Consider the following 14,765-nt stretch of genomic DNA (forward strand, 5'->3'; position numbering starts at 1 on the left):
TTCTGTATGGAAAAATGCAAGAACAGTCAGTCAGCGCAAGTCAGAACCACCTGTAAGGAATGCTTTCTGTGTGAGAGAGGTCTTTAGCTGGTAGAGAGGGGTGGCTTGCTGGTTTAAATTCATTCGTTCGTTCGTTCATTATTTAATAAAATTTATATGCTACTTGATTGTGTAAACAACAACAACCTCAAAGCGGTTTACAAAAGACAAAACAGTAAAATCAAGGGAAAAAATACAACCCTGCTTAAAACATACAAAAATAAAAATACTAGAACAGATTAAATTACCTCAACTTTCTAAGCATCTGAGTAGGCTTGTCTAAACAGGAATGTTTTTAGCAGGCATCAAAAAGCGTACAAGGAAGCTTCCTGCTTGATCTCAATAGGCAGGGAGTTCGAAAGTGTAGGCACTGCCATGCTAAATGACTGAGGAACGCTACACAAATGTAGAGTGGGTATTATGTGGTACCTGCAGTCATGCCAGTTCTGCCAACCGAGGTGGTTGGCAGGAAACGTGCAGAATAAGAGACTTAATCTGCAGACTGGAGATGTGGGAGGTGGCATGTTGGGGAGAGGTGCCCTCCATTATATGGAAACAATCCCATTGGTCTACTTCAAAGGCTGTTGTAACAATTTCTGAGATCATATAAATGTAGTGCCATGAGCATGGAAAGTACTACGTAAATGCTAAGTATTTACTGTCATTACTAAATCTCACCCTCTTGTGTTTCCTTTGCAGGAGGAATTGGATATCCGGCCAAAAGTCTCTTCCCTGCTTGGCAAGCTGGTCAGCTACACAAATCTCACTCAAGGAGCAAAGGAACATGAGGAAGCGGAAAGCACGGAAGGGTCAAGAAAGAAAATATCAAAAGTATGTAAGGTTTTCCCCTCAATTAAAACAACTACAACTACTAGTAGTACTGTATCTTCCTCCTCCTCTTCATTTATTCAATTTATACCCCACCCTTCCTCCCAAAGGAGCCCAACATCAATATCATTTTTAAAAAAAATTCTAGACACAGTTGAAAACATTCTAAAACAGTTTAAAACCATCATATTTCTCAGCCGGTAATTTCAGGGTGGCCAGGTTCCGGCATAAAATGCCTGAGTAAACAGGAATATTTTAAAATTCCTCGTGAAATTCAGTGAGGGTGACAGATGAATTGCTACTGAGAAGGCCCTGTCACACAGCAATGCCAGTTGCAGGGTCTGAGATGATTGACATTGGGGAAGGTGCTCTTTTAGGTACCTGGGTCACTAGCCATTTCCGGCTTAGTACTAATACATTTCAATTGGGCACCATTCTTTGTTTTTGCTGTTTGTAGCATGATGTAGTAGCATTTTGTCTGGGCTTAAGCTTAACCTCTATATCCATCATGGAATAACGATTCCCTTCTATGTTCAAGCCACAAAAGCTCAATATGTTTTAATTTCAAAGCAGAGGGCATTGATTCTGTTGTGATTCAGAACTATAGCAGCTATTTCTGTTATACAGAGAAATCAATGGAGGTTTTAGTCAATTCTGTCCCCTGGAGTTTGTTTGAGAGGCTATTAATTATGAATAATTCTCCACATTTGTGAACAAGAGGCTTCCCTGACCCTAAGGGTCAGCAAGCAGAGTCTCCTTCCTATGCCTGTCCCTTCCGCCTGACAAGGCAAATAACAACCCCCCCCCTCCCCAAGGACCTTGTTTCCCATTCTAGAGGCAAAAGAGATGTGGAGAAAGTGGTAGTTTGAGTGGTTTGGGATTGCTTGCCCTTCGGAAGTGGTTGTTGCCTTTCTACAAGCCTATGCAAAGGGGCTAACAACATTAATTAAAACACTAAAAATACAGACTTCATTCTCAAATAAAAACAGCTATAATCCCAACAGCACCTTAACACTTTCCTGCTCTTCTCTCTCTGGATGCTCAAGCTCTTAAAATGATTTCACCTTGGTGCTGAGATGGAGGGAAGGTGGCTGCCCAGTAACATTTCTAGGAGGTAAACATTTCTCAGAAGAGAATGCCGAAGCCTGGGGGCACCACCACTGACAAGGCCCTGTTTTAGGGTTGCCACATATCTAGCCTCTAAAGGTAGCAAGACTCTCATTGAAGTCCTTGGCCAGCAGGCAGATTTGGAAGGGAAAGGCCGTCTTTTGAAGACTAGAAGCTGTGCTGCAATTTGGACCCTGGACACAAGTTGCAATTTGGACCCTAGACACAAGACATAGCAGGATCCTTTTGGCCAAAAACCAGAATGAAGAACTTTGATTATTATACTTTTGTTCAGTAATCAAATTCAAGTAAATTCAGGTGGTTTCATATACAGTAGACTCACAACTTACACGGAGAGGGCAAGTACCTGAGCCACCCCCTGCACTTTCCTACAGGAGAGAAGCTATTTGCAATTGTTCAGAACAGAACAGAGGGAGATTGTCCAATTCCGGCACCCAGTGAAATGCGAGGATCTTTGAGGTGGCACGTTTTATGTAGGAAAGGCACATTTAATGTCAGAAAGGCTGAGCCAGTAGCAATCATAGAATCAGAGAGTTGGAAGGGACCACAAGGGCCATCCGGTCCAACCCTCTGCCAAGCAGGAAACACCATCAGAGCATTCCTGACATATGGCCGTCAAGCCTCCACTTAAGGACCTCCAAAGAAGGAGACTCCACCGCACTCCTTGGCAGCAAATTCCACTGTTGAACAGCTCTTACTGTCAGAAAGTTCTTCCTAATGTTTAGGTAGAATCTTCTTTCTTGTAGTTTGAATCCATTGCTCCGTGTCCGCTTCTCTGGAGCAGCAGAAAACAAATCCTTGTAGGTTTTTTTTTATGGATGCTTATTAAGACCTTTTTTAGGCACCATGGGAGGTAATTCCTGACACACTAATGCTCACAGATGCCAAATTGACATGCCTGGATCAATGCCAATAACCAGTACATGCAATACTACTGAATTCCTCATTGTGGAATGAGGCTTGACTTACATACCTCGTGTCTTTTTCAGTCACCCAGCATGGGCACCTTGATGGGCGTTTACCTGCCGTGTATGCAGAATATATTTGGGGTCATTCTATTCCTGAGATTGACATGGATGGTGGGAACGGCTGGTGTTCTGCAGTCCTTCCTGATTGTCTTAATCTGCTGCTGCTGTGTGAGTAACATGACTCTGTTGAAAAGCTCTTCTCTTCAAGATGCCTTTCTGCCTGCCTCCTCCTGCATAATAAGACTCCTTGCCCAACCATGTAATATCTGTATTATTTCCTAAAAGACAGAAAACAGTGGGTGTTTAGTTGTATAATGTCTGCCCACTTACCTTGCTTGGGTGCCTCGGTGCCTCAACCAACTTGGCCATTTATTTTGCTTGTGTGTGTCTCTGTTGTGCAACCCCCTTCCTTTTTGTCTTTCCCACTGTCTAATAAATTTCCAGCTCTGTGGAAGAAAGAGACTTGTCTTGCAGGGCACTATAGTTCATTGAGAGCACTATAAATCTAATAATTTGGCTACAGAACACAGAAAGGAGAACGATAATGACAAAAGTCTAGCACACTCTTGTCCACTACAAAAGCCTTGGAAAAAATTAATAAAAACTCTGTAAAAGTTTGTGCATTATCTCCACTTTGTAATAGTGGCCAGGGAGCTGAAAGGCAACAAACCAAACCAGTGTGGAGTAGGGGTTAGAGTGCTGGACTAGGATTTGGGAGACCACAGTTCAAATCCTCACACAGCCATGAAGGTGATCTTGGGCCAGTCACTATCTCCCGGTCTAACCTACCTCACAAGTTTGTTGTGAGAATAAAATTAGGAGATGGAGAGAAAGATGTTTGCTACCTTGAGCTTTTTGGAGAAAAGGTGGGATATAAATGTAATAATAAATAAAGTAAATGAGTCCTCTTCACACATTATTCACACAAAGAGAGAAAGTGAGTAGAGAGGGGCTTTGGAAATTCACCAAAACATGTGTGTTTTTCCAGACTTGGTGGTTTCTACCTTCATAGTACAGCCTGTGCTCTCAACCAGTTTGGTTAGTGATCAAGGATGATGGGAGTTGTAGTTCAAAATATCTGAAGAGCAACAGGTAGAGGAAGGGTTGCATAGTGGAACAGCTGTAGTCTTCCTTGCAAAGGTTACTTGTAAACATCCATTTTTTCGTATTCACAGACTATGCTGACGGCCATATCGATGAGTGCTATTGCAACAAATGGTGTTGTTCCAGGTACTGTGTAATTTAACCATTGTAGATGCTGTTTTAAACCACTTGGAATCCGTGTACCAAGTAGATGAGTAGAGGAAGCATGTATCATTTCAAGCTCAATAGATTGGCTTCTCTTGTACATTGATTCTGAATGTAATCTATAAGATTTAGCCTCTGTTCATTGCACTAGTTTGCGTGGAATTCCCACTTAAGCCAAAATGAATGAGTATGCCTACCACTCTCTGTCATGACATTCAGCAAGATGGAAAATAGGCTATGGGGATATCTTTTGCCTGGTTACATTGTGAGCGAAAGGAAATGCAAGCTGTTAGGTTTTGCATGCTTTGGATGGCTGAATTTTCTCTTTTTTTCCCCTTTCCCTTTTAACCAAATGAACCTGGTGCTAATAGATTCAGTATACACTTTGCTGTACTGGGAATGCTGTTCTGCACTGGGGACATTTCTTCTTCTTTGGTGATCACTCGTAGCCGAGTAAGATTGTCTTCCATAAACATGGTTTTAACAATGAGTCTGTAAGTGACTGTGGAGGCCAATTCTGGTTCCTCACATCCTTCCACAGTGGGGACATTGGGTTTCCGGGCGGGAGTTGATCACGTTGTGGATTTGCCAAGCATGCCTTCCTCTTGGCACGTTTTTCCCTTGTGTCCTGAGTTTGAGTGTCTTCAAAGCCCATGACACCTTTGGTAAAGGCTGTTCTCCAACTGGAGCGCTCGAAGGCCAGTGTTTCCCAGTTGTCAGTGTTTATACTACTGTACATTTTTTTAGATTTGCCTTGAGACAGTCTTTAAACCTCTTTTGTTGACCACCAGCATTACGCTTTCCATTTTTAAGTTCAGAATAGAGTACAGTCATACCTCGGTTTAAGTACGCTTCGGTTTGAGTATTTTCAGTTTAAGTACTCCGTGGACCTGTCTGGAACGGATTAATCCACTTTCCATTACTTTCAATGGGAAAGTTCGCTTCAGGTTAAGTACGCTTCAGGTTAAGTATGGACTTCCAGAAACAATTACACTCATACTTCGGGTTAAGTACGCTTCAGGTTGAGTACTCCGTGGACCCATCTGGAATGGATTAATCCACTTTCCATTACTTTCAGTGGGAAAGTTCGCTTCAGGTTAAGTACAGACTTCTGGAACCAATTGTGTACTTAAACCGAGGTACCACTGTAGTTGCTTTGGAAGACGATCATGTGCATGTATGCATGTGTGCACACAATCCCAGTGGTGACCAGTTGCTTCTAGAATCCCATGGGCCTGTTTCATTTTTATGGAAAAGACCATTTCCCTTGTGGTTATGAAAGCAATATTTCAAATGAGAAGGCACTGTAGTTTGAGAACTTTTTAAAAAGAACCACTATGAGTTTGCATACTAACCTACTGCGTATTTTCTTTTCACTTCTTACACCAACTGGGGGTCCAAGTTTGAGAAACACTTGCTTATACTATAATACAATTGTTAGTATTAAAGTGCCAAATTTTCTGTTTGGGAAACGGAAGAGCAAAACTTATTTGAGCCAAGTTCTGAAACATTCTGTATTCATTGAGTTTATTTAACAGCAGAGCTATTGCTAGTTACGAAAATGATGCCTGTTTTCAGTAAGCATAGAAAAAAATGTACCTATTTTACGTAAAGCAACTTCTGATTCTTCTTTTTGGACATCTAGCTTACCTTTGCTTTTTGTGTAATCCTACAGAAAACATTTCTCTCTCTTTAACTTTATATAGCTGGCGGTTCATACTTCATGATCTCAAGATCATTGGGCCCTGAATTTGGTGGCGCAGTGGGACTGTGCTTTTACTTGGGGACAACATTCGCAGGCGCTATGTACATCCTTGGTGCCATTGAAATTTTGCTAGTAAGTAGTGACAAATACATTTCAGTGAAAGATGAAACATGTTAGAATTACAGGCAAATCTCATCTTACACAAGGGTTCAGTTCCAGGGGTTCACATGTAAACACAGAAATGTGTGAAGTCAGGACCCTCCAGGAACCCCCCCCCCCCTGGTGCAGGATTTTTTACCCGGCTTTGGGAAGGCATCACAAGGGCTCTAGCAGAGTCACAGAGCCCTTCTGCCTCCTTAACAAAGCACAACGCCTCGCTTACCTCACTCACAGTTCCAGAGAGCCTTAAAATAATACCTTAAGGGTATTTCATCTACTTATTTATTAAATGTATATCCTGCTTTTTGAGAAATTATATTCATAATACAGATTTCACTTCATCTAAAATTGTTTTGCAAATGTTACGATATAAAAAATAAGGGATGAAAACAGAAGCAAAAACAATTCCATAAATTAAAGTAGCAAAGCAACATTAAAATCCATGGACCCCCCAAAGCACAAAAATCTGCAAGATAGATTACTCTCTGAAAGTCACAGAGCAGAGTTAAGCCTTCAGAACTTCCTTAAACTTCAGAAGGCACCACTGCAAAGACTTATTACATGTTGGAACCTTGCGAGATTGATTAAAAATTGTTTGGTTCATGGCTGTTTATGATCATTGGCTATGCAAAACATAAATTTGGTTTAGTTTGGATATATATGTGTTTTGCCAGGGATGTCCTGTTGAACCTAAGGACATCATAAATTGCTTTCTTTTTGTTTTAGACACTGTGTTCTAACTGTTTCAGACATACATTGCTCCTCAAGCGGCCATTTTCCATCCAACTGGGGCCCACGACACTTCCAACGCCACGCTGAATAACATGCGAGTGTATGGGACCTTGTTTCTCACGTTCATGGCTGTAGTGGTTTTTGTAGGCGTGAAATATGTCAACAAATTTGCATCTCTGTTTTTGGCTTGTGTCATAATATCCATCTTGTCCATCTATGCTGGAGCAATCAAATCCATCTTTGAGCCACCCGTTTTTCCGTAAGTAAATGCCGGCAATTGAAACAGAGCTGTTTGAAAGCTTCTTATAATAGTGCTATCAAGGAAAAGAAAAAAAATCCTAGGTGTTGGGTTGGGAAATGGGACTCCCCCCCCTTAAGCCATACAGCTTGGAAAGGAGGGGAACCAGCGGCATCAATTTATTTTTATCAAATGAAATACTGCCCCTTTCCAATCCAGTCCACACACTTGGAAAATAAGGATGCAAATACAAATGTTGGCCTTTGATTAATGGGATAAGCTGAAGGGGGCACTTTAAGGGAGGGAGAAATGCATGTATAGGGAAGGAACATAGGGAAGAGCAAGAGATAATGAGCATTTAAGAGAAAAGAAGACCTTCAGTGCCTTTTTAGAGCAAAGGGAAAGTGCAGAAAAGGGTCCCTCAAATGTTTAGGTTGCATTTTTCCTCTGCATGGAAAGACTAAAATGCTTGAGGGTAGTTTTTTGTAGTATATAGAAGAAGAAAAAGATGAAAAGGAAAATAAATGGTAGTGTTTTGTAAAATTAATGTGCATTCCTAATACTTGAACTGATCAGCACAAGATTAATCAGTCAATCACCTACCTACTTCATATAACATGTACTGAATTTATGGAATTTGGTGTCATGAAGTATGCTGATGACCACTAGCTTAGATGAGTTTAGAGAGGATTAAGCAGAGTCATGGAGAATAAGGCTACGAATCATAATAGCTTTGTCAAAACTTAAGGATCAGATGTCACCAAATACTAGTTGCAGGGGAGCAACAGCCAGAAAGGGATGGCTCCTTCATGGCCTCCTCTTGGGCTTCCTGGGAGCATCTGATTGGGGACTGGGAAGCAGGATGCTTGAGGAGGTGGTGGTCTTTTGGTCTGATCCAGCAGAGCTCTTGTTGTATTCCTACATTTTAAAAGTGATCTATTTTCTGCTGCTTTTTTATGGACTTCAGGGGAGAGCTTTTTCTTTTGTGGATTTGCAAGAAACCTATAAAGCTTATATATAACAAATTTGCAAACCTTTTGTGTCTTCCCAGAGTTTGCATGTTAGGCAACAGGACTCTTTCAAGGGACCAGTTTGATATATGTGCCAAAACTACAGTCGCTGGCAACGTCACTGTGCCCTCCCAGTTGACGGAACTCTTCTGCCCAGGCTTCAATATAACCTCTGGATTCTGTGATGAGTATTTCCAGTTCAACAACGTTACTGAGATTGTAGGGATTCCTGGAGCTGCTAGTGGCATTTTGCAAGGTAGAGGCAAAGATATTACCTTGTGATTCTCCACTATTATTGGGACATGCCCAGTTCCAGTGCCAGGATATTATGCACCCTTGGCAAGGCTAACTACTTGCACTGTGCCCCCCCCTCCAATGCTAACCTCAATTTTCCAAAACAGATGGTTTGTAGAAAAAATGGAAAGCCCAAAACCTGATTGCTAAATTTATTTTAAATTTGCAATAATAAGTCATGCAACAATATTTGACAATCTTTCTCAAATAGGAAAGAAAATCTTTTAGCACATAAATCGTTTTGAATAATCTTGCGAATTGTAATGTTAAAATGTAAGTCTCTTCAAAGTTTCCATTCCAGGCAGGCACATCAAAATCTTTTCCTTTGCAAAATTTGTCACCAATTCCTCCAGGTCAAGTGCTAATGCTTGGGCTTGTTCAGTTTATATACTGTAGTTGCCAAGCCAACTAGCCTCTTTTGCAACATTGTTGAGCCTATGCGAGTTTTTAATAAGTTTGAACTTTGAGAAACTGCATTCAAAATACAAAAGTGAAATGATATCAGAAACGTATAAGATATAACAAAAAGGAATTAGTATAAAACTGTGCCATTGAGAGGTCAGTCATGCGCCCCTCTGAGGTCTGTGCTGCACTGGCACTGGTTATGGCCAAAGGCCTTGGTGAAGCACATGTTTTGCATTCAGGAAGTCCCAGTGTCAATCCCTAGCATTTCTAGGAAAGGAAATATCCTATCTGAAACCCTGGAGAGCCACTGCCAGTTCGTGCAACACTACACTGAGTTAGATGGACTGGTCATCTGATTCTGCATAAGGCTGCTTCCTTCCTTTCTAATTATTTCTGTTTCTCAAGCAGTGTGCATTGTGCTTTACAAAGGCGCTTGCAACCTGAAATTCAGGAATGGGGAAGGGAGAGTAAAAAGGGGAAGAATGTGTGTTTCCTTCAGTTAAGCATACCTAGGTTTCGTTAAAATAGTACAGAGGACTAAAGGGTATGCCAGAAGCTACATTGAAAATGTGGGCTTAAAATATGAGCTTAAATTCAGTGATGTGACACACCTGAATGTTTGCAGCACACTGCTTTGTACTTCAGGATCAGGTACAGAATTAGCCATCCTGAAAATATCCCTCCTTTTGGATTTAAAAAAGAAATTCAAGATACTAAATTCTTAACTGCTTAGTGCGTAGGAAGATTTCTGAATGAGATCTCCATTGGTCATAGTGTGGAGATACGGGGTCCTCCTGTTAAGTTCTTTGCTTGTCCTAGGTACAGAAGAAAAAAGAGATGCAAATGATTTGGAACTATATGATTTATACAAGTTGTAGAACCCACCTGCTTTAGATACATAACTTGGGTAAGCTTGTGCCGCACACAGAGAGAGAGTCAATGTTAAATAAATCATTACACGGTGTAATATGTCATGTGCTGTTATTCATCTGATGTTGTATTTACATAATTTTAAGATCTGCTAAGGAACGGATGATTGTTATTATGTCTTCATATGTAAAACCACAGAATTCAAAGAGGGTGGTGCACTTTCTTTTCCCCATGACTCTGTGTGTGTGTGTGTGTGTGTGTGTGTGTATGTATGTATGTATGTATGTATGTATGTATGTATGTATGTAGAGAGACAGAGACAGACACATACTCCTGAACAATAGGATGCCTGATACGATATTTCTTGGACTTACTAAAAAATCATCCTTTGATAACATTTTCCTTGTGCCTAACAAAGAAAGTGGGCAGATGTTTCATTCAGTAAGTTATTTGTTCACTCTGTGCTCCTGATGGCTTCCCCCACCCCAGATAACATCTGGAGCAATTACTTGGAGAAAGGTGAGATTCTGGAGAAAGCTGATCGCCCATCTGTTGATGTGGCTGGACATAAGAACAACCTTCACCTTTACGTTTATGCAGACATAGCAACTTCCTTCACAGTGCTCGTTGGCATCTTCTTCCCTTCAGTGACAGGTGAGAATACGGAGATGGGCAGGTTTTGTTTTTTTACCTCTGGGCACTTTGGAAATGGGGGGCGGGAGAAGTGCTTCTTATTCCTATGTTCTTGCTTTTTTTTTAAGGGATCATGGCTGGCTCAAATCGATCTGGAGACCTCAAAGATGCCCAGAAGTCTATTCCTATTGGGACTATCCTAGCTATTATCACTACGTCTCTAGTCTGTATCCTTTTCTTTTTTTCTTTAAAAAAGAGAAGATTGTGGTGGTTCTAATACATAAGCTGCCCCATACTAGGTCAGACTGTTTGCCCATTGTGATGTTCCTGCAGTTTCTTCCAAGGACCTGTGCTTGGGTTGTCCCTAAGGGTAGGCCCTCACAGATACTCCACTGGGTCCACACTTCCCTTAGGTTCCTGTTGCCACCATCAACTGACTTGAAGGAAGCAGTGGGACTCTCCCTTTGTTTGCCCACTCAACCCCAGCTCTGCTTCACACTGGAGTGGTCAGCTTCCAAGACATGGATGCCTATTTAAGTAAGGAATATAACATTTTCTTAAATATTTATATAGTTTCCAATGTTTCAGGATTCTACACTAATACAGCTGCCTCTGGCCCTAGCTGTTATCCTAACTCTGCATATTTTGACATCTCTTAACCTATGTTCCAACCTAACGCTTAGGGTCATTTTAGTAACTGGTCCCTTCTGCTCTCCCCCTTTTTAGACCAGGGATAGAGAACCTTTTCAGATTGTCATGCCAGATATTTATCTCACCCATCCACGCTGCAGGCCAATTTTGACACTTGTCAATCTTCTGATGTCATTTTGATGCCAAGTGACTGATAGGTGGGTGGTCCCACCTGCATATTACAGTTGACTGGTAGGGTGTGTGTGCTTCATCAGCATTTCCCTGAAGGACATGCACTGGTGAAGCAGGATTGAACCCTGCCCATCACCATGCCTATCAGTTGATGTCACCCAATGACACGAACTGATAAACAGGTAGATGTAGATTTGAGGAAATGGATTCACAGGCCTAATTGGACATCCCGGTGGGCCAAGATTGACCTGCAGGCCAAAGGTTCCCCACCCTTGCCCTTAAACTTCTGATTTACCCATGCAGTGCAACATTATGCAGTTTGAGTGGCACTGGCCCATGCTGGCTGGGGGTGATGGGTGTGGGAGTCCTACAGCATCTAGAGGGCCACAGGTTCCCCACCCCAACTCTAGGAATATGTAAGGATTTTTATGGCAAGTACTATAGTTATAGGGATGTGTTGTGTTTTACTGACACTGTCAGAAATCAGGCTGGTTTCTTTAATGGAACGTGCACATTCAGATTTCAGCTGTGTGCTGCTGTTTGGTGCTTGCATTGAAGGTGTTGTTCTTAGAGATAAGTAAGTAACCATTAAATTTCTGCTTTATTTTCATGTGTAAAATGATGTAATCAAAATGATACTTTGCCTCTCATTTTTGCTGTGTGAAATTACCTTTGTCTTCAGCTTATTGCCTTAAATTTGTTCGTTCTGTATCATATTTACCAATTCCAGCTGCTGACGTGCAAGGTGTGCTCTGTGTGCGTGCGTGCGTGCGTGCGTGTGCTGATTCTTTGCAAGCAAATTTGTAACCAAGGTTTGGCCTGTGCTTTAGAGTTAATGGTTTGTCTGGAAGGGTTAAACCACAAGCCCCATGCTAAGCCCAAACCATGACTTAGTGCAGCACTGCAGCAAAATGGTTGAGGAGGAGCAAAGTGGCTGTGATCTCCTCTCCAGGAGAGAGAGAGAACTCTCCAGTGTATTGTTTGTGATAAGTCATGGTTTAGCTTAGCATTGTGTTAACGGGGATACTGTCGTGGGAAGGGATTGCATGGCATCTGCAGTTGAAAATAACAGACATTTTGTAGCCAGCTACATTTGCATCTGAAATTGCATGTCCAGTTAGAGATGTGAGCCACCAAGTCAAAGACCAGCTTTATCCAGTGGAACCTCGGGTTGTGACGGAGGCACATCCACAACCCACAACGTTCGTATCCCGCAGCACCGTGTCTGTGCACACGCGTGATGCGATTTGGCGCTTCTGTGCATGCGGTGGAACCTGGACGTAACCCTTTCCAGTACTTCCAGGTTTCCCGCGGTACGCAACCTGAAAACGCGTAACCCGAAGTGTCTGTAACCCGAGGTACCCCTGTATATCATTTTGTATAGCCACACTGATCCCTGTCTCATCATTGAGTTAGGATCATTGAGCTATTTCAGTTTTAGGCTCCAGGGCTATCTCTGAAGTTTCCTGTGCACTTAATAATCAGGTAGGGGTGTGGGTGGGTGTGTTGAGGGCCATATGGTCCAACCCCCTGCTAGATGCTTGAGGGTCTCCAGCAGATGGCTGTCCAACTTCTACTTAAAGACCCCTAATAAGTAACTGTTGGTAACCACTTCATTATGCCCTAATATTTAAAGCATGAAATTTAAATTGCTTGCATGAGCAGTAACTCGTTTTAGGAAATGCACCTTGAAATTTACTTGGAAAAATGCATTTCACCATTTAATGAAATCCAAGGCTTCCTTTCATTCGACTCGTTCCCATCTTTTCTGCAGATATGGTGATGCCGTGAACAGGAACTTAGTGGTGGGCACGCTTGCGTGGCCCTCGCCGTGGGTCATTGTGATAGGCTCGTTTTTCTCTACTTGCGGAGCAGGTTTGCAGAGCCTCACTGGTGCCCCGCGGCTGCTTCAAGCAATCGCCAAGGACAACATCATTCCTTTCTTATGGGTTGGTACATGTTGCGCCGAGCAAGTTCCTGGAAAAGAGCCTTGTGAATCCGGGAGCTTTGTGTGCTCTCTGAGGCATAAATAGGGTCCTAACAGGGAGCTGACTCTTTGATTGAGAAGGCTAGATTCCATGTCTATTAAGAAAGCAAGCTTTTGCTCCTAATTTTAAAAAAAATCCCAAGGTTGGAACTCTAGTGGGGTGGGGGGTGAAGAACCCAGAGGGAAAATAACATACTCCTACTAATAATACAATAATTAGTAAGGGGGGAGCTTATGATGGTCATATATACTGAGCAGTGGAAAACTAGTAGCTATCAGAGAGCTAGCCTGTTTCAGGTGTTCATTTTTGTTGTTGGAAGCTGGGGAAACCCAGTCAGATGGGCGGGGTAGAAATAATAAATTAGTAGTAGTAGTAGTAGTATTTTTTTTATCATCATCATCATCTCTTGTGCATGTGAGGGCTCCCTACAGATGTTCTAATGAATGTTTGTTGGGTGGGGAAAGGCTGAGATGCTCCCCCTTGGAGCTATTATGCATATTTTGATTCTTCACAATTAAATGCCTGGAAAGTACTGCACTCTCTCTCCCCCACCTTAATTCCAGCACAATTTTTAGATGCTTTCTATAAACTGTTCAAAACTTAAATTTTGTTCTGCAATCTCTTTTTACAGGTGTTTGGCCACGGGAAGGCAAATGGTGAGCCAACCTGGGCCCTTCTGCTCACAGCACTGATTGCAGAACTCGGCATTCTTATCGCATCCCTTGACATGGTGGCCCCAATTCTTTCTATGTGAGTTCTCCCCCCCCCCCCCCCGGAAGTTTTACTGCCATAAGATAGGTTTTGTATGAGCAGCACTTAATAGAAGCAGACCAGCTGTGTTAAAGGTTTTTTCCAAACCAAATTTAGTGGGGTTGAATTTTGAAGGCAAGGATCACAAAAGTCACTAATATGTCCTGGTTCTTTGCTGTGGCTGCTGGTTGTAACCAGCACTCAAATCCACTCAAATGCCCCTTGGAATGATGCTATGTCATAACCAGGGACATTATGGGGAATTAAAGATGGTAGCTGGTAGCTAGGAGGAGCCAGGAAGGAATGCACCAGTGATTTTGCACCCCGTAACCCTGAACTAGCTGAAAATCTGCTCCACACTTTGATTGCTTGTGAGTCTTGGTGAAGTAGGAGGTGCCATTATACTTCAGCTTTGCTTTCCACATAGACTTGTCTGCCCAGGAAACCTTGCATACTACAGGGAATTCTGGAAATTGTGCTAAAGTGCACACTTGATTTTGTGGAGACTGCTGACCTTTGAGCTATAGAGTTGTGTAAGTAGAGTGTACCCAATAATACATGCTGGCTGTGCACTGCAGAGGAAGGTGGATAGTTATGAACAAGCTTATTTCAGAGAAAACGAGTTCCCAGGAACGCAGTTTGTGTGTCTTTTTGGAAAATTATTGCAGCATGAAACAGGATTGTATGTTTTTCTGCTTTCAGCAGCCAGCTGTAGAATGTAAGCCTCCAGCGCCACTTAGTGGTGGCTCCAGTTTGTCACAGTTAAACAAAAGGATTGGGAGGTGTTCAGTTCAGGGCTAAAATGCCACTGAGCCCAGTGAGGCCAAATCCAAGTTGACAGAGTCAAACCCTGATGCTCGGTAGTTCAGGCCAGGATTGAACAATGTGCAAAGGACAACAGGACCTAAATTTTCATCCCTCAAATGCTTCTTCCTATTCTGGGTTGGG

The 14,765-nt window shown here is 42.3% G+C and overlaps 1 protein-coding gene across 1 annotated transcript in view; it reads left to right on the top strand.

Annotated features, from left to right (window-relative positions):
* SLC12A4 (solute carrier family 12 member 4) overlaps positions 1 to 14,765 on the top strand; it is a 69,728-nt gene that overhangs the window by 38,660 nt on the left and 16,303 nt on the right. Inside the window, exons 3-13 of the mRNA XM_035120938.2 lie at positions 739 to 870; positions 2,985 to 3,131; positions 4,139 to 4,193; positions 5,918 to 6,048; positions 6,825 to 7,066; positions 8,097 to 8,311; positions 10,114 to 10,278; positions 10,386 to 10,484; positions 11,599 to 11,656; positions 12,854 to 13,028; positions 13,699 to 13,817. Of these exons, the coding sequence (XP_034976829.2) occupies positions 739 to 870; positions 2,985 to 3,131; positions 4,139 to 4,193; positions 5,918 to 6,048; positions 6,825 to 7,066; positions 8,097 to 8,311; positions 10,114 to 10,278; positions 10,386 to 10,484; positions 11,599 to 11,656; positions 12,854 to 13,028; positions 13,699 to 13,817 (1,538 nt within the window). The remainder of the gene's footprint in view (positions 1 to 738; positions 871 to 2,984; positions 3,132 to 4,138; positions 4,194 to 5,917; positions 6,049 to 6,824; positions 7,067 to 8,096; positions 8,312 to 10,113; positions 10,279 to 10,385; positions 10,485 to 11,598; positions 11,657 to 12,853; positions 13,029 to 13,698; positions 13,818 to 14,765) is intronic.

Source organism: Zootoca vivipara, chromosome 6, assembly GCF_963506605.1.
Source record: "Zootoca vivipara chromosome 6, rZooViv1.1, whole genome shotgun sequence".
Taxonomy (NCBI): domain Eukaryota; kingdom Metazoa; phylum Chordata; class Lepidosauria; order Squamata; family Lacertidae; genus Zootoca; species Zootoca vivipara.